Genomic DNA, 24,918 nt, shown 5'->3' on the forward strand with positions numbered 1-24,918 from the left:
TACCTCCTGTCCTTCCAAGGCCAACCTGCACAGAAGGCTGAAGGCTTCCTTCATTTTTCAACAAATGAGGCAAATGGTAATAGATATTTGGCACTTGAAGAGATTTTCTACTTGTTAGCTCTTTTAACAATTTCAGCGTCTCATCTGCAAACATACATGAAGTCAGTAATGCAGAAAACAAACAATATGAAATTTTATGCAATGGTAAATTGTCCAAAATTCCAAACTTGGCCCTAACTGAAAAACAGAACAAATGATACATTTTACTGAGGCATTATATTTCGTCTACAAAGGAAGTATTTTCCTCTTTTATTTTTTTAATAAACAATGGCTGAGATTATTTTGCACCAAATAACCTTGTTACAAATATAGTTAATACTTACCTGATCATGTAAGACTTACTGTGTAATCACAGAAGTAAACAATGCTCCATTTAGTTACAGGTTTCATTGTTTGGGGCTTTTTTTGTTTTGGTTCAAGGTTTTTTTCCCCCAAATGAATCAAAATGGGAGTCTTACTTACCTAGATAATTTTTTACTTATGCTTACAGAGCACATCACCATGTAGTGATGCTCCTGCAGATAATTTTTCAGAGCTACAAATACATATTGGAATACACTGCACATACAGATTACAAAACAAAAACAGCATTAAATATACAGAAATTGAGATTTTGAGTGTTTCTGTAATAAAATAAATCCTAACATGAAATTAATTTAGTCCATTAGAGTACTTAAAATAATTCTCACACTTTCTCAAGTAACTGCCTCACAGGATGTCCAGGTGGCTCTCAAAGTTGCAAATAACAGTTTTTAAATTTCCCTGCTGTACGTGTTGATTTTCTTGCATCAAGTGTGAAAACGACTCCTATTTCAAACGACAAATATGATAGCATATGGAACTTTCAAAATTTACGGGCTTTATAATATCAAGTTAAGTAAATAACTGTACCCAAGGTTTCCAAGATAAAACTGAATCGTGAAGCAGTGAGAAAAGTAATGTTACAAATGTCATTCCTCTCAGATTCTGAGTGTAGCTTCTACAAAGATAGAAGGGTTTTGTTGTGGAGTTTGGTTTGGTTAGTTTGGGGTTTTATTAGTATTTATGTATGAGTTAAAGTAAGCTTTTAACCATTAAAAACTTTGAAAAAAAGCTTTGTAAATAGATAAGTAGAGATGCTTATTTTTATAGATTCTAATACAGCTACGTTTTACTTTTCCTGTTACCTATCTCCTTTAGCATCAACTGCAAAACCTGGACTAAAAATTCTGTCAAAGTATGACAGCTCTTTATGAATGAGTAACCATCCACATAAAGGAATTCTTTCAGCTTCAAAGATAGCAAATATCACATAGTAATACGTATACTTAAGTACATTAAACTTAAAAGAAAAAAAAACCCAAACTATCTAATATTAAGTTCTGAGCACAAAAGCTGAGGAACTCAGACTTCAGCTGACTTCCCATCATGGCTCCACATGGAGAAAAAAGGATGTTCCAGCTGGGATCCAGACATAGTAGAATATAAAAAATGTGAACCAGTAACTTCAGTTGCATGGAAGAGAGTAACTCTATGTAACTATATCGTCTAAAAGTGTACTAAATCATTTTTAGAGATTAATGTGGTAATAAATCATAAATCCAGTATCAAAATTACTTGACTTCCTCTATGATTGTTCGCTTTAACAGCAAGAAGCGTACACACAGAACAGGAAGAGTCACAGACTATGCTAAATGTACTCTTTATCCACACCATTCCTGGAGATCCAGGGTACTACGGAGATCAGGCTGGATAGGTAATCAGTGTCAGAACAAAAAATCCAAAAAAAATCTATACAAAAGAGCAATCCACAGCACAAATGCAAGTAGATTCAAAAAAAATTGATCCAGGGTTTTTTATTTGCAAAACTCTCGGGGTTTATATTCCTCATTAGGCAAATACAGTGAAATTTATGCAACCTACAAAATCAGACCTCTTGCCAGAAAGTTTGTATTTGTTTGTTATTCATTTGTGCATCTAGAAAAATTAGAGTGACTATAGCAGTAATAATGTGATTTTAAAAGTTAACTCAATAATCTGGTGAGTAGTGCAAAGGTATTCTCTAATATTGTCAAACACAGCTCTCAGTAAACTTGACCATCAACCTCCAAAAAGGGTAAAAGATTACCAGTTTATCATTTAATCACTAGTTATTAAAACAGGCCATTACATATGTATTTTACAAATCATAACCAATACCTTAACCTGTATGTTTTTACATATTCCAGCTGACTTTTAAACATATTCTAATTGTTTCAAGTTAATCCATGTCTTCTGTTTGCTCACCTTTCCCCTCAAGCTCTATTTAAAAGAAATGTAAATTATTGTCAAAATATATTTAGTACACTAAATAAGTAACTGCAAGTTCCAAACTTTGGGAGCTAGGTGTGGAATAAGTATTCAGTCCCTAAAGTCATACAAATGAAGAGTAGGTAGATCATTAAGAATGGAAATTGGAAAAAACAAAACCCTAAAAGAATCCCCACATAATACAGCACATTGCACACTCTTTATTCATATTGCTGGACAGTTTCATTTGGCTTTCTAAGTATTGATTTCTTACTCTATAGTAGTAGGAAGAGATACTGGTATTGCAGAGTTATAAAAAATAGCTCAATCACAGTATGTACCTGAAAAATTATTCATTGCATTCTTACTCCCATTTGTTTCAGCTACTGCACGCCTGAACTGCTCCAAGATAGCATTCAGCTCAGAAGAGCGTTGCAGAGTGCGATGCTCAGCTATACGAAGACGTTCCTTCAAAGCATGAAATTCCCGTTGATATGCAATCAACTTTTCTAGAGAGAAAAAAGATGATCCTGGTTATTTTTGGAAACAAACACCTAAAGACAGATCCAACAAAGTTCAGAGACCGCTTAGCTATGCAGCATCTGAAATCCAACCAAGAGCACAGCCCAGCACAATCACACCTGAGTTAGGCATCTTAGCATTTACACAGCCTATGGAGGGAAGAATGAGCTGCACTAGACAGGAATACAAAGCAGTATGGCACAGTACGGCCCTCACTGTAGCCTCAGATAGGGGCAACCTTTAAGCCTCCATTACTCAGCACTACAAGGCAATTCTGAATCCTTTCATGGAACAGATGCCCACAAGCCACTTCTTTTAAGCAGCAGAATAGGAGTGGTACCATACAAAAGCACAGCTCACGCCTTTTGAAAGCCCCCTTTGAATACTTTGAGAGAATGAGTGCAATTTGGCAGTATTTCAGACATACCAATTTCAGATCCAAGTTTTACACTAATGATATTGTCAGTGCATGCAAGAACAAAATTTTGATCAAAATCCTGCTAATGTAAATACATATGTATGTTTTTTGAAAGGAGACCAAAAGCGAGAAGGAAACACCATGGTCATTTTCTCAAATCTCTTGCTCACCATCCTCACTCTGCTTCAGCCAATCTACAGATACAGACTGAAGTATCTCAAATGATTTCACACCTTGTAATCAATACTCTAACCACCCAGCTGTCATCCTGTGACATCTCCCTTCTGATATTTACCTATCCATTACTAGCCTTTCAGTATTGCAAAGGTAGGGAAGCAGAAGTTTTGCAAGCAATTTGAATCTCTTCCTGTTGCTACACTGAAGTAACACATGGGGTAAAAAAGGAATTATAGTCAAATTTCTACTGTTAATAATGCTGCATTTCCTCCAACTTCTTTCAATTTACATCTATTTTCCTTTTTGTCATTGGGATGTACTGTTGTGATTATGTTTAGTAAACATAATTAACTAAAATGCCCTCTGTTTTGAAGACAGAAAAACAAAAACATAGTTCACTACCTCTTAAAAACACTTCCCGTGCCAGCTTATTTTCCTTTTTTCATTAAAACCAAATGGTTATTGCTTCTGTGCCAACAAACCCAGAACACAAACGCTGGCCCACAGTACGGAGCTAGGCACACTGCACACTGAAGGCTGAATCCAGATTGCTATTTGAAGCAGGACTTGGCACTTTAGTCAGCAGTATTAAGAAGGCCAGGAAAATGTTCCAGAGTTTCTGGCCTGAAGGTCATTCATTCTTGCCAGTGATAACCCAAAGAAATCAAAGATTGCTTGGAACCATGTCTACTGGTTACAGTAAGGTTACAAAGCATTTTAACAGCTAAGCAAATATATAGTTGTATTAGTGTAGATACCGCACTCAAGGACGTGAATATTTCCTCACAAAAATGAATGAGAGATGGCAGGTTACATAGATCCCTCTTGATTTCTGCCTAAACAGGGAAGAACAGGTGAGCTACCAAAGGACATGAAAGGTTTTAAGGGTTTCTATAGCAGTGGATACCCTCAGAAGCAGCCTTTAGCATCAAGTCTCCCTTCCTGTCTTTCTTCATGGTATAAGATAGCAGACAAACCAGCACTGTTCTTCCTACTTCAAAAGGGCTAAACTCGCCTGTGCAGGGTCTGTACTTCTCCTGGGAAAACGGTGAGAACCCTATGAAACCTGTGGTTCAGATCCCAGCACATCAATGACAGCTTCCTTCTCCAAGTGACATTAGATACAATGATGAGAGGGGCTGTGATGGACCTTGTTCTCACCTACAAGGAGTGGCTTGTGCGGAATGTGAAGCTTGCCTTGGCTGCAGTGGCCATGCTGTATTTCAAGATCCTTAGGGCAGCAAGGAGGGTGCACAGCAAGCTCACTACCCTGCAGTTCAGGAGACCAGACTTTAGCCTCTTCAGGGATCTGCTTCGTAGAGTTATATAGGATAAAAGCCCTGGAAGGAAGAGGGGTCCAAGAAAGCTGGTTAATATTCAGGGATCACCTCCCCCAAGCTCAGGAGCAACAGATCCTGACAAACAGGAAGTCAGGCAAAAATCAGCCCGAGGTCTGTGTGAATGAACAAGGAGCTCCTGGACACTCCAACAGAAAAGGGAAGCCTATAGAGGGTGGAAACAAGGATAGGGAGGAATACAGAGAAATTGTCTGAGCAGCCAGGGATCAGGTGAGGAAAGCTAAACCCTGACAGAACTAAATCTCACCAGAGAAGTAGAGGTCAACAAGAAAAGCCCCTGTAAGATATGCTGGTGATAAAAGGAAGACTAGAGAAAATGTGGACTGTTTCTAGAAGGAAATGGGACAGACACATGGTTACCCAGAACATGGAGAAGGCTGAGGAATTCAATGACTTCTTTGCCTCAATCTTTATCTGCAAGAGCTCCAGCCACACTTCCCAAGTTGCAGAAGGCAAAGGCAGGAGCAGGGAGAATGAAAAACTGCCTGCTGTAGAAGATAACAATGCATAAGAACATCTGAAGGTTCCATTGGACCTGATGAGATGTATTTGTGGGTCTTGAGGGAACTGGTGGATGAAGGTTCTTACAGTACCACCAACAGTGGTCACCGCCTGTCCCAGACCTTAGAAAAGTGTCCCTTAAGGCATCAGGAGTTTATAAATACTCTAATTTGTTTTTCCAGAGTTTTTGATTCCTTAGGACATAGGAATGAGCCATCAAGATTAAATTTAAGTATCTATTTTCATTTAAACCTTGAATTAGCTCAAGTTCTGTATTTGCTTTTTTCCCCCCTCTCCAATACATGAAATAATTTGAAAGCTAAGTATTTTCATCAAAGAATTAAGACTTTTTGTGGAAAACATGTTATTATATTACAGAGAAGTCCAATTTATAATTTAAATTTCACTTATTTTCTTAAAAGGAATCAAAATTTGCAAGTGACTGTAAAAATTTCTCCAGAAATTAAAGGCAGTCTTTCTGAAATGTGTATGTATGATGAAAGGCCAAAGCTCAATTAGAGCTGAAACTGGCCAGTGATGAATCCGACAACAAAAAGGGCTTTGTTAAGTCCATTAATAGCAAAAGGGGGTCTAAAGAACACACAGGACTGATACTTGTTGGTTACGGTCACCTGACTAATAAGGACAACAATAAAGGAGAGATAGTCAATGTATTTTTGCCTCAGTCTTTAATAATGCTGACAGATCTTGGGCTGCCCAGTCCCCTGAGTTGGAGGGCACGAGTGTGGGAACAATGACTTTCCACTTCTAGACACTTAAATTGTAAGGAACCAGCTGTATCATCTGAATGTTTTCATGTCCATGGGGCCTAATAGGATTCATCCCAGAGTACTGAAGGAGCCAAAGGATTTTATGGCAGAACCCTCTTGACCACCACTATCTTGGGAATCTGGGTTGGTCTTCATTGACTAAAATCTAGTCAATGTTATTCCAATTACAAAAAGGGTGTGAAAGAAGACACAGGAAATTACAAGCCTGAGGTTAGTCTAAGCTCAGTTCACAGAAAAATTATGGAAATTATATTAGGTACTATTGAAAGGCATTTAAAGAACAATGCAACCATCAGGCACAGTCAACATGGGCTCACAGAGGGAAAGTCTTGTTTAACTAATTTGATATCCTTCTATGATATGGTCACCTGCAGATGAAGGGTGGTGATGGATGCGTATTTTTTTACTTTAGTGAAGCTTTTCATACTGCCCGTTCCAGCATCCTCTGGGACAAGCTGCCCCACTGTGGGATGAGCAGGATTATGGTGACTGGTTGAAGAACTGGCTGAAGGGCAGAGCCCAAAGGGTTGTAGTGAATGGGGCTACATCAAGCTGGTGACCAGTTCCCAGCCTCATTCCTCAGGGTTCAACTCTAGGGCCACTTCTGTTCAATATTTTTGTCAAAGATCTGAATGCAGGAGTTGGATGAACCATTAGCGAGTTTGCTGATGATACCAAAGTGCTATTGCCTCTTTTGAGGGACAAGATGTCTTGCAGAGGAATCTAGATAGACTAGAGCATTGGCCAATCTTCAGTAGCATGAAATTTAACAGGAATAAATGTCAGATTCTGCACCTAGGGCAGAGTGACACTGGGAACAAGTACAAACTGGGAGAAAAGTGCCAGGAGAGCAGCCCTGCAGAAAGGGATCTGGAGGTCCTCGTCTCTACAGGAGTCAGCAGTGTGCCCTGGCAGCCAGGAGGGGAAACAGCACCCTGGGATGCATCAAACACAGCATCACCAGCTGGTGAAGAGGTGATTGTCCTGCTGTATTCAGTGTTGGTGTGGCCTCACCTTAAGGACTGTGTGCAGTTCTGGGCACTACAATTGATGAAGGTCCTTGAATACAGAGAAAGAGACAGCTGGTAAAAGGGCTGGAGGGAATGTCCTGTGAGGAGTGGTGAGGACTCTGTGTTTGTCTAGTTTACAGAAAAGGAGGCTGAGGGGCAACCTCGCTGCTCTCTACAGATTCCTGAGGAGAGGATAAGAAGAGGGAGGTGCTGAGCTCTTCTCCCTTGGTATCCAGTGACAGGACACATGGGAATGGTTCAAAGCTGCACCAGGGGAGGTTCAGGCTGGGCATTAGGAAGCATTTCTCCACCAGGAGGGTGGTCAAAAACTGAAACAGGATTCCTGGAGGTGGTCAATGCTCCAAGACTGTCAGTGTTTGAGGTATTTGGAGAGTGCCTTTAATAACATGCTTTACTTTTTGGTCAGCCCTGAATTGATCAAACAGCTGGACTGGATGATTGTTGTAGGCTCCTTTCAACTGAGATATTCTATGACAAGCTGACTCGTAAGCATTGTATATACAAAAAAAAGTCAGTAGTATAGCAAATATTTTCAAAACACACTTGACCAGTTAGTGTTTTATTGTTCAGGGGCTTCTCTAAACCCTAAAGAAATTGAACTGGTCTCTTGTCAAAAAGCATCAAACCATTTTTTCCCATTGCTGTTCGAGTAAAAAGAAAAATGCTGAGCCTAAAACCATAAAGGAAGCAGTCACAGAGATCAGTGGTCATCATCATGAAAAAGTTTCTGTTTCTACAATATTATAAATAACTTTTCTTCATATGCTGAAATCCAAAGTAATTTAAGAAAACAGGAGGAATTCAAATAGCAAGTTATTTGCCTTATACAGCTGATGGAAGAATCCCAAACATACCTAACATCCATCTAACAGCAGCTGTAGCCAATACCAAACTCATTTGGTCTCCAATAGCTTCAGCAGTCATTTTTATTTAAGAATAATATGCTATTTTACATTGAAATGAGAAGGTGATGCTTTTCCATATTTTGCTCTGGAAGCCAAAAAGATCAAATAAAAATAACTCGGCCTCACATTTCAAATGAAAATACTTGTTAAGAAGTGACTTAAGAACTGAAAGCATTCATTCTTCATTGCTCTCTCTCAAACTCTGGTAGTTTCAACTAAACTCCAGAAGCTGAAACCTAAATATTTTAGCTGGCTTCATGCTATGTACTTCTTGGAAAGTTAACACTATGTCAACTCGCTCAGTAATTTGTTATCTCAACTTTTTTTCACCTTGTTGCAAAATGTTCTCCTAAATAGGCAGAACCTGGAATTTAGACAAGCCCACTTGAAAGCTGGTGCAGTGTTTTTAAAATTAAAAATTCAAATCAACTGCAAAGGTTTGCAGAGTTTTGACCAGACATGGAGCCCCAGCACTCAGCCTACTCTTCCTTCTCTGTGTTATTTATGGTTCTTCTACTAAGCAACTGTTAAAAAGACATTCCCAAAAGACACCATTAGCCCAAGTTACAAATGCTGTCCATTCTCCTCTTAGCCACAGTCTTGATTACATCATTTGATTTTTGTTCCAAATTTAGACAGTTAATAAGCAAAGTTTTAGACCAGATGCCCAGTTGCTCAGCTCAACACAGAGCTTCTCAACATCACCACATAATTTCATAGGTTGAGGCTGTCTACTACTAGTCTGATCTGTTTATGTACCCCAACTCATGATTTTTAAGAGCAAGGAGCTTTTCCTTGGGATAAAAAGGGCATCAAAGGAACAGAAAATGTGCTGTAGCTTGAATCTACGGAAGTATTTTGCAGATTAACTTAGCTCAACTAAAACAGCAAAAGAAGTCAGACTTGGAAGTAAATGACCTATATTGCAGAATCTTGCTGTATCATAATTCTAAATGAAACACATTCTGAACAACAAAATGGCAAACACATCCTGGAAACACAACCAAAGCAATTCTATGGCTATTCAGCTTTACTAAAAAATATTAACAGCTCGTAGGCTTTTTTGCTCATATTACAGTTTTAGGAAAACGAAATTTTCAATGCCCCAAGCATGTCAGTATTTCAGAGGCATTTGGAGAATGCCCTTAATAACATTGGTCAATAATAACATGCTCTACCTTTTCATCAGCTTTGAGTTGGTGAGGCAGTTGGACTAAACAATAGCCATAGGTCCCTTTCAACCGAAAAAGTCTATTCTAGTATGAAAACTATGCAAGGAAACTACTTTGGGTGCACTTTTAAACTGAGTGGAGTGCAAATATCTGTAGAATCAGCAAAATTCTCCTGCCTCTGACTATTTGAAGCTTCACCATAAACCATCTACAAAGGAAACAGAGCTGGGTCAGTATCAAAGAAAACCTAAGCACCTCTTCAATCACAAGTGCACTTTTGAAACCCATATATATGTGCATGTGTTGTTATTAATCTTAAAACACAGAATATAGAGTTGAACATGTATCTAGATGATATGCATACACATCTAATTTTATTAGTACTGCACCAGGGAAAGGAGGTACAGGCACTACAGAATCAGAGATGCTTGTGACTCTCCATAGATGTCTCTAAAGAAATGGTCGAAACAGTGGACAAAGGGCCAGACACCATCTAAAAAGGGAAGTCTGCATTTCTGCAATCTCCAACGGTTTCTTACCCCATGTAGCCTGCAACATCCATACAATGATAGCCTATGGCTCCAGTAAAAACCTGCTATCTAAAAAAAAAAAAGCAATAAAAATCTCTGGCTGCTGTGCAATATAGCCCATCCCTTCCCCTTTTTTTGGGGGGGAAGGAGTGAGCGTGATTATGGTGAGGCGTTTTCTGGGTGTTGTGGGGGGGGGGGGGGGAGGTTGTTTGGGGGCTTTTGCACGGGTGTGGAGAAGGAGGTTAAAAGAAAACAGAATTTCATTAAGAACCTTTACAAACCCCAGGAATATTTCAGCCATTCTCAGTATTGCCATCCTCCCTCAAGGAAAGCCTTTTACTGTCTGCTAAAACAAGCACCATCAACAACACAAAAAGCAGTATGAAAGCTTTGCAAGCTGTTATTTATCTTATCAATCAAGCAGGTTCAGAAATATGTTAAATCATAGGCCATTTCCACAACTGGAAATAGAAATCCCAAACTAAAGCGGCTGTACTGGGGAGGGGAGAGGGAAAGGAAAAAAAAAAAGTAAAAAGAGAGAAAAACAAAAAAGCTATAATTTACTCAAGAGCTCTATGGTGCTACCACTGGTTGTCTCCAAAGGCAGATGCATCAGGCAACAAGATTAGAAAAAGCTTTACAGCCTTCCCATATCAATAGCAGGCAGTTGAGCCTTCCTCCAGCTCACAAATCAGCTAGATACCCTCAGTGATGGATCTGCCACACAGAGAAAAAGGTAACCAGACACAGACTTGGCACTCAAAAAAGGCAGCAAGAAAAGGACAGAGGGCTTAGCTTTACTGCATTATAGGCCTGATTTTTTATTTCCTGCTCCTACCCAGCTGAACTGTCAAAGCCTCTCAGCCCCCTTTGCTCATTAAACAGGAAAAATTGACTGAGTCTGACATACAAAACACTTTGGTTGACAACACAGCATTGCACACAAATATTAGCAAAACAGGTAAAAGCAGGAACAGATACTTGATGCAGCAGGACCTTTCCTGTATCAAAAGGGGAATACTCAAATCATTATTCAAATGAACAGTGTCTCACTTGCAACAGTACTAAGTTAGGGTTAGGGTTAAGTTTACGGCTCACTTCAGTGACAACCCTTTACAGTTTTCTTCTTCCAACCCCAGGGCTCTCTCTCCTTAGACCCTCACTCAAAACCTTCACAGCCTGCACCTTCTCAAAAAGGAAAAAAGCTTCAGCTGAAGCAAACTGCACTACAAGTCTACAAGTTAAAGGTTGCATTGCAAATCTCATTTTTCTGTATACTCGATTGAAGAGTTATCTAAATACCATTAAATAAATGTTTGAATCTGTGAGAATATACACAGAATATAGTTAAGTGCTAATTCAGGTACTTCTGTGACTGGCTATTCCACAACTCATTTATTCCCATTATAAAAACCCCACACATCACGCTATGAGTCAGAGACAGTAACAAACTTCATGTATTAATTCATTACACTTGCATTAAGGATGTTGATTAATTCACAGGTTGATACAAAATAGGCATCTTAATGGACAGAGAGCTTCTACTTTGCATTTTATATAGTCAGTGGATGCAGCAAAAGCAGATTACTCTTAAATGAGTTTGGGATTTGTCAACACGCATGCCTGTTCAGTCTGGCATGGCATTTTTCTTTTGTCAGCTATCTGAAGTGAAAGAGTAAGTTCTGCACTTCCCCTGAAATCAGTTCAGATGCTTTATCTGAGCCATGAAACTGTGATACCAAATACAGAGATATCCAGTAAGTCATGACAATACCTTTACTGACCTGCATTTCACTCTCAGAGGCATATGCAACACATATTTTTTTAGACTATTTGATCCAGAATACCCAAGTCCCACACAAGCTATCCTATTTGTAGTATCACCTAATAAAAGTCATCTTTGTCCTGCACAGATATCCTTTTAAATTTAAATCCTGCTATGCCAAAATGTGGCACACTAAATTATTTCCAGTGTCAGTCAAGAAAAACCCAACAAACAACAAACTACACACCTGAATATCTCTAGTATATCAAAAGGGATTCATAGTACACTCGCACTTCAGTAATTTTAAATTTCATCTTAAAACTGACACTTTTTGACAAAGGCTAGAGTTCCTCTTTTGCATGTTTTGCAAAATATAACTGTAAATAGAATTACCCAATACTGTGATATGACATCTGTTCTCACTGCGCTGTACAATCATCTGACGTAAAGATGTACAGACAAGAAATACATAGTGGCATTTACTGAGGAAATACAAACATTGCCTCCATCACCCTTTGTAAGTGACTCCAGAGCTCAGAAGATACTCACAAAGCACAAACTGAGCACTGAATTCTCAAACAGCTACCTGAGAGGCAAATAGAATTGTCAAACCAATCACACAGGAATGGCCAAAAAGCTGTCTACACAAGAGAGATATTAAGGATGTTCCAGAATCCACCCATGACATTCAGGCTTACAAAAACAGCAAAACATAGTAACAAGCTGAGGTAATGATCAAGTGTCAGTATCTCTACATAACCACAAATCATATTTATAATCAGCAGTGTCAAACAGAGAAGACTAAAGAAGGTGTTAACAAACTTTGTCCCCCCAAATCAGATCTCAGTTGTGCTTACAAATCATATTCTGATTTTGTACCAAAACTGCCTAAAAGCTGATAGCTGGTGTCCTTGAAATGTTACAATATATTACCATGGATCACTACTCAACATAAGTTAATTAGCTTCCTTGCTCTTAAGTGAAATCAAAACCTTTTATAAGCAAGTTATGATGAGTTTTACAATCTGAAGCAGAAAAGTAATCAACCATGCAAATACAGAATAATGCAGTATACTGTAAATGCTAACAACAGACATGCTATAAATAAAAGCTCTTAAGAAAACAGCTCAAGGTCATATTTTATCAGTCCTCACTGAACACTGGATCCTGTGGGCCTTTTTAGCTATGCCTATTCATAACGCTGTTTTATTATTTTGAAGGGATTGGATATGTGGTTGTTTTACAAGTTTATTATTCTGCGGAATTAAAGACAGTAAAGCAACATAGATGATTTACATACAAAAATAGATCCTGACTAAAAAATAAATCATGACAAAAAATTTCCTGCTTCATGAAACAAACAAAAAGGGGCTTGTACCAAGATCTAGGAAAACAAGCAGGCAAATCATTTTTTTTATCCCTAATCTTGTTACTCAAATTGACAGGTCATTTCAGCAATCTGGTATTTCAATCTGCCAAACAATCCCGTAGAATTACTGTTTCTTGTCTTTGTTTTGCACATAGAAATATACTTATTAGGACTAAAAGTATTATGAAAATTGCTTATTCAAGCAGCTTTCACTGTGAAGAACAGCTTGGGTTTGAGTTAAGGTTCTGCAGGTTTTCCAAACTTTATTAAGAAAAAACCCAACAAAACCTCAATAATTATAATTAATTTTTCACTGCAACTTGTTCACGTTTTGCACAGCAAGGATCTGTATAACCAAGTAATGTTTTTTGTTCTTTCCAATCCTAATGCATTAGCACAAGTCTGAATTGTTTGCTTTGAAACGTTCAGTGCCTGATCCAACCTCAGTCCAGATACTTCTGTTTAAACATTCCTTTGCAGCAGGAGTTGAAGTTGTTTTCACTAAAATTTTTAGAGCAATCTGAATATGGTCCTTTGTAATATCAACTGGTAAAACCTTTCCTATTTTTAAATGCAAACTTCAGAATCAATTTTACTTGTAATCATTCTTTTGAAAAAGTAAAACCCCCACACAAAGCAAGCAGAAAAAAAAGAGTACAAAACACAGACTCTGAGAGCCTACTTCCCTCCCCACCCCCATTTTTATATCTATAGCTAAAAATGTTAAGCTCACCAATCAAAATAGTAAGCACAAAGTAGTAAATCAGGCAGCTTTGGGTTGTTTTGGTTTGGTTTTGGTTTTTTCCTAAAAAGCTACAGAATAAAATATTTTCCCAGGGGAAAAACAATCCTAAACAATTAGAAAGCCAAACAAACCAAATTAGAATTGTGACAACTGATGAATGATTTACTTAAGGGGTATTTTAATAGTCAGGAACAGTTCTAAGTGTCTCCAGACACAATTGCTCACCTTTGCAATTCTATACTGGAATTGTTCCACACAAGAAGTCACAATTTAGAAAATCTACACAATTCTAAAACTGTGACACTATGACATGTCACATGTTAGAAAACATATGACACTACTCTCTGATCTCCACTGATGGGGGCTGACAGCGGGTCTGAATGTTCCTTTGGACACAAGGAATAAATGGAACAATATACCAGAAAATCCAGACACCCACAGCTAAGGAGGTCAAGTCAACAGAAGCATATGGTCTGTCTGTGCACTGGCTTCAGACAATAAGGATAATTAAACACATGATTTGTTTGAGTTATTAGCAGCACTTGTGTTGAAGGTCTTCTTTTAAAACAAAAACCAGCAAGCTATGGTAATTGAAAACAAAACAAAACAAAACAAAACAAAACAACAAAAAAACCCAACAAAGACACCTAAGGAAATATCACATTTGCAATTTATTTGTCCCAATTTGACCATTAACTAGCATTCACACTTCTTTGCCTAGTAAACAACACTGCCCAAGAGTCTGTGGTTGAATATAATCCTCAAGGTTTTTTAGGTTCCAGCTATTTGGGTTTTATTTTATTCCCAGTGCAAAAAAGCACTGTCAATTCTGCTGCCATTTCTTCTTTAGAGGGAAAGTGATATAAAAAGGTCACTGAAATCATATGCTAAATCAGTTCCACAATAAGCAATCAGCATTTAACACATCTCTGGGCCTGAATAGCAACACTAAGGAATAAATAAAAGCTTCATAGATTCTATTGCCAAAAAGCAAAGCTGTACAAGGAAAATTAATACAACTTTTATTGTAGACACACATAGCACAAAGTTCAGTTTAAGAAATGAATAAAAGAAGACATCAGCTGGGTATGCAAACCATTGAAGTTGTGTAATTTGGGCATTAACTCCTGACAGTGTCAGAAAAAATTACCTTCCAACAACCTTCACTGAAACCCTCCACTTTGGTATTTTTTATTTGTCTTGCATGAGACGCAAAGTGTACAACAGCACAAAACAAACTAGGAAGTGGTTAGCAACATCATCACAGTATTGCCTCAAAACCAGGAACCCAGTTTCCAGTGACAGCTTTTACAAAGACTGTTATGTCACCATTATTTTTTTCAAGAAAACTACCAATTAATAAACCAAGCTACCACTCTGACTAAAATCTTATGCAGAAAATCTACTGCTCAAGCAAACACGAAGCTCCAGTTTAGGCAAGCATTACAATTATAACACTGAAACACACTTTCAAGATACAGGTTAGCCTGCATTCTTGGCAACACGGAAGGGCTGGAGGACATATGCTGAAAGAAAGCCTTTCCATTGCACTTTTTAACATATTAAAATAAAACAATCAATTCCACATTTCTGGAGAAATGTGTGCATTAAGCATCCATGTTGCATCCACTTAGTATGTCTGCTTCCACCATTTAGTTTATGTGTGTGTATACATACACTTTAATGCTACTAATAAATAAGAATATCTTCTTAAAACTACATAATAGCTAAGTAGACTAATTTCTAACATGACATATGAAAGAAGCCATAACTGCTTATGCTGATCCTAGCAGAGCGTGGCTTCACAATGTAAAGATCAGCATCTCCGTGTCATATCATAATTTCAACATTAAAAATAACACCAACACCTAACCCTGGTAAAACATAACTCTCTCACATTAGACAAAAGAGAACAAGAATCAACCCCTTCACCTGAAATACATTTGTTTACACCATCAGCATATTTGTAATTCAACTCCTCACAAGCAATTTGGCTACAAGTCTTCCATGACATCTCATTTTTCTCCTTAGACCTCAATCAGACAACATTTTCAGCTACTTTCTATAAACAAACACATATACCTATTCAAGCTAGCAAATCCAAATAGCCATGCTAGTTAATGGTCTGGAGGTTCATTGGTTGTGGTTTATGTTTTACTGTTGGGTTGGGTTTTTTTTGGGGGGGTGGGGTCAGTTTGTTTGGGTTGGGATTTTTCTGTATGTTTTGGGGGGATGTGGGGTGTGTTTGGTTGGGGTTTTTTTTTATTTAATTAAATATTTCTCTGCACACCACCTTTTTATAACCTACTGAACTTCCAATTCAATTTATTAAAATCATGTTCTTTTCTGTAACAGAATTCATGAAAGCAGAGTCTTTGACTCCCCTTGTAGTGATCTGGCAAGTTAAAACTGGAAAAGGGATTTGAATGAGAGAACAAATTTCCATAAAAGCTCACAGTAAAAACATTTCTATTGAAAGTGTTTCTCTTCCAAACCAGGGTGCACAAACAGTAAACTAGTTTTCCAAATCAACTTGGTAATAATTCAAGCTTCCTCTAATCCTGACACTCACATCTTGCAAACAGCCTTTAACCGAACCTGCATTCTACATTTTTTTGAATCTTGCACATATCTGATGCCTCCACATCAACCTGCTGCTTTAACAGCTACAATTATAGGGGTACTTTAAAACTAGAAAAGGTGTTAGTCAAAGGTTGCATACATAACCCTTGTATTCATGATGGACTATACACAAGGAAATAAAAATAACTGATCTGAAATTTACTTACTTACTTTTTCCCCTCTTCTCCAGCTCTCCTTATACCAGTAAGCTTGTTGTTAACACAAACACAATGCTAACTATGCAGCCGGAATCAAAGCCAGCCAGTGCCTCCCATAGTACCCAGTACTGGGAGATCTCTTGATTCAAATGATAAAATAATGTTGGTTAAAAAAAAAAAAAAAAAATTAAAAAAATCGAGAATACAGTGGAAGTTTAGTATTTTTTCATTTTGAAAGCACCCCAAATTCTTAAATAATAACTGCAATCCCAAGAATATTTATGACAGAGTTAAATTCTACTCAGAAGGAACATTAGAACACACAGATGGGTCTGCGTTTGGAAAAAAAAACCCCAAAACGAAACAAAACTCCAAACCACAGTTTCAGGTATGGTTTAGAGATGACTACTGTGCTAACCATGATGCAGCTGGGAGCACTGGTGCATCTCAAGGATGTAATTACAGCATTCTACCAATTCAAAACTGAACACTAGCTGGACATCTGAACCTACTTTAATCTCAACTCTTGCATGGTCTCTATGTATCATATTGGTTTTGTCATAATTTCACACACAACTTCCCTACGAATAAAAATAAAATAAGTTAAAAAAAGAACTAAATCAAGGGGCACAGGATGAACAGGCATCTTTATGTCATATGGAAATGCTAGAACAAATAACATACTTTAACAGATCAGAATTTCAATCATGGCAAACAAAACTGTAAACAGAAAAAGAATGGTCTAGAAGCAGCAACAAATGTGTTTTCACAAGGCTAGAGAAGGCACTACTTGGTTTCTAGTTAGAACAAACTATGGCTATTGGAATGGGTCACATGGTGTAAGAAGCTGAGTATTTTATTTTGGTGAGAAGTACAAAGACTCCAAAATACTCAGTGCAAAAAAATTCTGTGTTGATTTAACTTCCCCAAATCACTCTTAACTACGTATTTTTAATTATTTTCCCATTACACTACCCTTAATCAATATTACTGAACATTAGCTTGTGATGCGACAGTGCCACAGGGAAATGTGGTTCCATTTGTAGTTTCTGAGTGGAATTATAGCTTTCATATTGATCCTTCCTGTAACAAAGAAGCAAAGACTTTGTGGAAGAACTATCACACTGTAGAAATTATTCCCACAGAAGAAGAGATCCAAGAAGCATCACGTAGCTATAAACATCAGTAAACCTTTTACATCTCCATAAAGATGAACTGAAATTAAGTATATTTTGATTTACTCTTACAGGAAAGACTTTGCTAAAGATTTGTTCAGAAAAACCTTTTGCATTACAAAAATTGTATGTAAAATTCCATTTTTACTGTTGAAAGATGCTATTAAGTATAGTTTCCTATTAAGTTTCTATTAAGCATCCCATTACTTTTTTCCATTATTGCAATACATAAATCAATCTGCTATAAAACTTTTTCTGTGAAAGAAGGGTAGAGTCAACTGCATCAGCCACCAAATAAATATTTCACTTAAATACCACAAATGGCAACACTCATTTTAGCATAAGCCTAACCCTTTCCAACCCTAACTATTCTATGATTCTATAAGAATCGGCCTCCTACATTTAATTTCTATTTGAAAAATGCAGCTATAACATCTCAGTAAAAAACACAGCAAAGTAGCCATAGAATCATAGAATAGTTAGGGTTGGAAAGGACCTTAAGATCCTCTCGTTCCAACCCCCCTGCCATGGGCAGGGACACCTCACATTAAACCATCACACCCAAGGCCTCGTCCAACCTGGCCTTGAACACTGCCAGGGATGGAGCATTCACAACCTCCCTGGGCAACCCATTCCAGTCCCTCACCACCCTCACAGTAAAGAACTTCCTCCTTATATCCAATATAAGACACAGTCTCCCACAGCATCCTCACAGCTAAATTGAGGAAGTGTGGTCTGGATGATAGGGTAGTGAGGTGGACTGTGAACTGGCTGAAGGAGAGAAGCCAGAGAGTTGTAGTCTATGGGGCGGAGTCTAGTTGGAGGCCTGTATCTAGTGGAGTGCCTCAAGGGTCGGTACTGGGACCAGTATTATTTAATATATTCATCAATGATTTAGATGAGGGAATTGAGTGTACTATCAGCAAGTTTGCTGATGACACTAAGCTGGGAGGAGTGGCCGACACGCCAGAAGGCTGTGCTGCCATCCAGCGAGACCTGGACAGGCTGGAGAGTTGGGTGGGGAATAACTTGATGAAATATAACAAGGGAAAGTGTAGAGTCCTGCATCTGGGCAGGAACAACCCCAGGTTCCAGTATAGATTGGGGAACGACCTGTTAGAGAGCAGTGTAGGGGAGAGGGACCTGGGGGTCCTAGTGGAAGACAGGATGACCATGAGCCAACACTGTGCCCTTGTGGCCAAGAAGGCCAATGGCATCCTGGGGTGTATTAGAAGGGGGGTGGTTAGTAGGTCGACAGAGGTCCTCCTTCCCCTCTACTCTGCCCTGGTGAGACCTCATCTGGAATATTGTGTCCAGTTCTGGGCCCCTCAGTTCAAGAAGGACAGGGACCTGCTGGAGAGAGTCCAGCGCAGGCAACTCAGATGATTAAGGGAGTGGAGCATCTCCCTTATGAGGAAAGACTGAGGGAGCTGGGTCTCTATAGTTTGGAGAAGAGGAGACTGCTCTTCTCAGTGGCAAACACTGATAGGACAAGGGGTAATGGGTACAAACTGGAACACAAGAGGTTCCACTTAAACTTGAGAAGAAACTTCTCCTCAGTGAGGGTGACGGAACACTGGAACAGGCTGCCCAGGGAGGTTGTGGACTCTCCTTCTCTGAAGACATTCAAAACCCGCCTGGACACATTCCTATGTAACCTTATCTAGGTGTTCCTGCTCCGGCAGGGGGATTGGACTAGATGATCTTTTGAGGTCCCTTCCAATCTCTAGCATACTGTGATACTGGGATATAAACTTCCCCTGTTTAAATTTTAACTCATTACCCCTTGTCCTATCACTACAGTCTCTAATGAAGAGTCCATCCCCAGCATCCCTATAGGCCCCCTTCAGATACTGGAAGGCTGCTATGAGGTCTCCATGCAGCCTTCTCTTCTCCAGGCTGAACAGCCCCAACGTTCTCAGCCTGTCTTCATATGGGAGGTGCTCCAGTCCCCTGATCATCCTCATGGCCCTCCTCTGGACTTGTTCCAACAGTTCCATGTCCTTTTTATGTTGAGGACTCCAGAACTGCACACAGTACTCCAGGTGAGGTCTCACGAGAGCAGAGTAGAGGGGCAGGATCACCTCCTTCGACCTGCTGGTCCCGCTCCTTTTGATGCAGCCCAGGATATGGTTGGCTTTCTGGGCTGCAAGCGCACACTGAAGCCAGCTCATGTTCATTTTCTCATTGACCAACACCCCCAAGTCCTTCTCAGCAGGGCTGCTCTGAATCTCTTCTCTGCCCAGCCTGGGATTGCTCCGACCTAGGTGCAGAACCTTGCACTTGGCATGGTTAAACTTCATGAGGTTGGCATCAGCCTACCCCACAAGCACGTATGGCACCTTTAATGATGACACTAAACATGTACACACATTAAGTAAGATGCACGAGACCAGATACAGGTAAAGGCAAACAGCTTAAGCACAGATTCTTGCCAGACCAGAGAGCTATTCTCCATTAAGTCAAAAGAAAACAGTACAAAAATACACTTGCAAACACAATCACAAGCTGTTGGTCCTACACTTTGAAGAAGGATTAAACCAGTAGTATAATGAACAATCAAAACCTAATATATACAATTTATGTGTAAATCTCTGCGTGAGTTTTATTTAAAACCATTACTTCACCTGGCACTCTGGTAATTTTGTGTGCCTAGTGAGAGCCAAGATCTGGTGTGGGGAGCCGAGTTGAGAGTGGAAGCAGAGGGCAAATACCCAAACCCAACCAATAGATACTGCATCCACACAAGTTTCAGAGATTCCTCTTCCTACAGTTGTTTCCATCCTCTCTCACCTACAAGGACTTCCGTTCCAGTGGCTCCAGCCCTTCCCCAAGACTCCCTATCTACACCCCAGGACCCTCTGTTCCTCTGTCATTATAACCTGAGCCAGCAGAAACAGCGGTCGGCCCTTGGAACACTGGTCCTCATGTTTCCCCCATGTATATGCCTTCCCAGACATATACTTCAAATAGCAGCTGCCTTCAATCTTCTGTTCAGTTACAGCTCATTCCAAATTAAAAGCTTTATCAACCAGAGTTAAATAGTTGGGTTTAAAGCAACATACTATGAATACAGGGCAAAGTCTCTTTTTTAGTGTCTCTCTGTGACACAAAACTGCAAATTTATTGTACACAACTGCCTTCTCATTAAAGCAGTGTGGAGGAGGAAAACAAGGGAAAATGAGCCCTGACCCCAAAAGATTATCTCTACCTTCAAATACCTGTGTCCTACACCTGGGTCGGAGCAATCCCAGGCACAGCTACAGGCTGGGCAAAGAACAGATTCAGAGCAGCCCTGTGGAGAAGGACTTGGGGGTGCTGGTTGATGAGAAAATGAACATGAGCTGGCTTCAGTGTGCGCTTGCAGCCCAGAAAGCCAACCGTATCCTGGGCTGCATCAAAAGAAGCATGACCAGCAGGTCGAAGGAGGTGATCCTGCCCCTCTACTCTGCTCTCGTGAGACCTCACTTGGAGTACTGTGTACAGTTCTGGTGTCCTCAACATAAAAAGGACATGGATCTGTTGGAACAAGTCCAGAGAAGGGCCACGAGGATGATCAGGGGACTGGAGCACCTCCCATATGAAGATCAGCTGAGAAAGTTGGGGCTGTTCAGCCTGGAGAAGAGAAGGCTGCATGGAGACCTCATAGCAGCCTTCCAGTATCTGAAGGGGGCCTATAGGGATGCTGGGGATGGACTCTTCATTAGGGACTGTAGTGATAGGACAAGGGGTAATGGGTTAAAACTTAAGGAGGATAAGTTCACATTGGATATAAGGAGGAAATTGTTTCCTGTTAGGGTGGTGAGGCACTGGAATAGGTTGTCCAGGGAGGTTGTGAATGCTTCATCCCTGGCAGTGTTCAAGGCTGGGCTGGATGAGGCCTTGGGTAATATGGTTTAGAGTGAGGTGTCCCTGCCCATGGCAGGGGGGTTGGAGCTTGATGATCTTGAGGTCCTTTCCAACCCTAACTATTTCATGATTCTATGATTCTATTTACATCAAAAGGGAAAGCAGTTATTCTACCATCACGTGTCTACAACTTACAGACAGGTTTCCCCTATTTCTGCAGATGAACAGATACATCTGTGTAAAGCAGAAGCATTTAAGCCTGATGCTTCCACACAAACAAACTCTACAACTCATACCCCTCTATACATCCTCCAGAATGTGACTCACAGCACATACGTCAATCAACCAGGCAGTAACCAAGTAGCTGATTTCACTCAGGCATCCCAAAAGCATGTGCACTATTGTGCAATTGCTCAGCAGCTAACAATCATAAATATACACTTATATAAAACTTTTTGAAGGTGTCACTTACTGTACATACTTAAACAATCTGTGTGTGCCATTGGTATTTCTGGTCATGCAGTAAACTGGTCAGCAACAGGATGCCTGTGCATCAGTATCCACCCATCCAGGGCTAACAGGCTCTGTAGCTGAAGGATTTGTGTCCAGGCAAGATTTCCGTAAAGAAAAAGAAGCAATTTCCAGGATAACCAAGGTATACATATCTCAAACCTTCTCCAAGAATCATCACACTATCTGCTCACACACTGTTGAACATTCAGGGCTCACATTTTGAGAGTCAAGAAGCTGTATACTCTCAGACAGATTAACTCAGCTACAGTACAATGTAGTCAAGAGACAAAGCACACAGGAAAACAGAATCATGACATAGAAAGAAAAAGCAACCATTCAGTTCTGACAATCTGAAATGCTTTCGCATTTTTTGTTTCCACTACAGAATTGTCAATAACTTTGTGAGTTTCTGTACCTGTAAATCAAGATACTCTAAACCATTCCTTTCCCTCTTCTTAAAACAGACAAGCCAGGAACTGAAGCAAGAAAAGCTAGCTTTCTAAATCTAAATAAGATTAGTAACAGTAGATCCACAGACAAATGTTGAACATTTTAATGTATCAGAATAAAATTCATCTATCAAAAGATAACTGGTCAGAAGACAGCTACCACATCGCAATTAGCTATGCTATTCTAAGAGCTGAAACATTCAGAAATTCTTAATAGGTTGGGCACAAAATCCAAGCCATTGCAGAAGTTTTATTATTGTTTTCACACATGCCAGTGGGTTAAGGTTGCTGATGCTCCTTGTTTCTTTGTGCCTTGACAACTGTGTTGAACAAGCTGCTTCAGAGAACATATTCTGTCTAACTTGTACTCCTTGCAAACAACTCAGGATCAAAGCTTCACCATGCTCCCATCTTGCTGCAAATTAACAACCTTGTAAGTCAAATGTGATCCCATCACATTTATTTTATTCAAATCTCTCTCCAACAGTACCTCTACAGTTTGTCTCTAGGGGCTGTACAACTAAATATGAGGGCTGTTAATCTGAACAACTACTTTACTAGTAGTCCCTAATGGAAAAAATATTTAGTTCAGCCCATTTCTGAACTGTCTGAGAAAAATTTCATGTTCGTGGTGTTGATATATAAGACCCTCATGTATCTGTGGGCTACAATAGCAACATTTATGCTTAATAGGCACAGGAAACTTAAATCCCTTTTTCAGCATAAGATAATAAAATTATATATCGCCACAAGTAAAAATAGGGTTTCTGTTGTTTACTGTTAGATAGATGGGTGGCACATCTGTGGGAAGCATCCGCAGGAATAGACAGAAAGCTGCATGAAAGCCAAGGAGACAACCAGAAAAGCAGCTGGAAGCATAGCTCTAAAATACTGTAGAGTAATTGCTTTTTAGGCAGAGACTAGCTGCAATAAAGCCTTGCACTGTGAGCAAGGAAACCACTTTCTATTCACTTTCTGTCATGTTCAGCAAAAGAAAACATAGTGCATTATAAACAAAACTAAATTATAGACTTACTGGTGTCTCATCCTAAAAAGAAACAATTTACAGGATTGTAATCCTAAAGATCGTATCAATAATGAAAAAAGTTTTTTTTAATCCAGACAGCAAATAGCAAATAAAGTTGTGATTACACAGCAGGAATAAGGTTACTGAATAAAATACTAGTGTAAACCATGGAAGTGCGGAGGCAGAAAACAAAAAGGATAATTACACTTGAAAATAAAAGCAAGTCCCTTTTTGAGATTTTTTTTCTAACACAGTATTGTCATGGTTCCTAGCTATAGAAATGGCAGTGGACATTAACAATAAAAGCTTAAGTGAATCTGCTAAAATACTGGCAAACATTTTACATATTTGGATCAAATTTTCTGGTAAGAGGGCAGCTCTCACATATCCCATGCAAACATCAGTATTATTTAGTAATGAAATGCATTGGCACATCCTTCTGGCCACAAAAGGGATAAACTTGGCAACAATTATGAACACCTAGTACAACTTGGGTTAGACAGGACTTCTAGGGGTCATGTAGTCTAATCCCCTCCTCCAAACTGATTTCACCAAGATAGCTACTTCAAAGTTAGGCCATTCATGCCAGCTGCAGGTCTTCCCTATCTAAGACTTTTTGAGTGTCATATTAACTTTAAAACCCAGTGTAAGTAACTCTTTTTGTGCTAGCCCAAATCTCTATTGGTACCAAACACAGTATTGGTGTCTTTTACTTGCCACTGCTGATTCAACTTGCTCTTGAAAATGCCTGCATGGAAGTTCTTCACCCCTCCCTTCAATCTACTTCAGTACGTAATTACACTTCCCATTAAAAAAAAAAACCACCTTTTTCCACTAGCTAGCCTTGTTCTCTCTTTCCATTTCAATCCTTTATATCCTGTTATTCAGTTTGGCCACAAAATGAATATGGCTTGTTGTTGGGTTTTTCCCCTAAAGAACTTTAAAAGCATTTGAAAATAATCTTCCTGTCTCTCTCCTCACACCCTTCCTTCAAGCTAAGGAATGTCAGGACATTGATCCTGCTTTACAGTGTAGATTTTTTAGATCTTTGATCACTCTTGCTCCTTTGAACCCTAGCTAGTAAATCTATTTCCTTAGTGCACCATCTAGAAGTGGACACAATGTCAGCAGAGCAGAAAGACTCCCTATGGCTGGAGTAGCTGACTTCATACTTCTTACTTCCTTAGCACCCTTTTCTGTTCAATTTGTTTTCTGCAATAACATGGTGACTCATGCTTAGCATTTGATTTACAGTAAACTGCCATTTACAGTAAACTGCCATTTCTAACTAGCATCCTAACATCAAATTTCTTCTTCCCTGTACTTTATGTATACATGTGTTGTTTTTGTTTTGGTTTGTTTTTTTTTCTGCGCTTTAGTGCACCCAGTGTCCTATCTAGGGCATTTTAAACTACCTTCAACCCTCCATTCACCCCCCTTCTGGACTAGTCCCCAATTTCCGCAAGCCTCTTGCCTGCCTTCTCTGCTCCTCCCATAATGGTGCTGTTTGAAA

The 24,918-nt window shown here is 39.3% G+C and overlaps 1 protein-coding gene across 2 annotated transcripts in view; it reads right to left on the reverse strand.

Annotated features, from left to right (window-relative positions):
• Positions 1–24,918, reverse strand: part of MGAT4A (alpha-1,3-mannosyl-glycoprotein 4-beta-N-acetylglucosaminyltransferase A) — a 79,871-nt gene that overhangs the window by 44,652 nt on the left and 10,301 nt on the right. For both annotated transcript variants that reach the window (XM_061377928.1, XM_061377927.1), the window contains 2 exons: positions 2,670–2,837; positions 4–144 (listed from right to left, as the gene is read on the reverse strand). In XM_061377928.1, the coding sequence (XP_061233912.1) occupies positions 4–144; positions 2,670–2,685 (157 nt within the window). In that variant the 5' untranslated portion in view covers positions 2,686–2,837. The remainder of the gene's footprint in view (positions 1–3; positions 145–2,669; positions 2,838–24,918) is intronic.

Source organism: Neopsephotus bourkii, unplaced genomic scaffold (assembly GCF_033783945.1).
Source record: "Neopsephotus bourkii isolate Nb327-2 ecotype Australia unplaced genomic scaffold, CSIRO-AGI_Nbou_v1 NB_1760, whole genome shotgun sequence".
NCBI lineage: Eukaryota > Metazoa > Chordata > Aves > Psittaciformes > Psittacidae > Neopsephotus > Neopsephotus bourkii.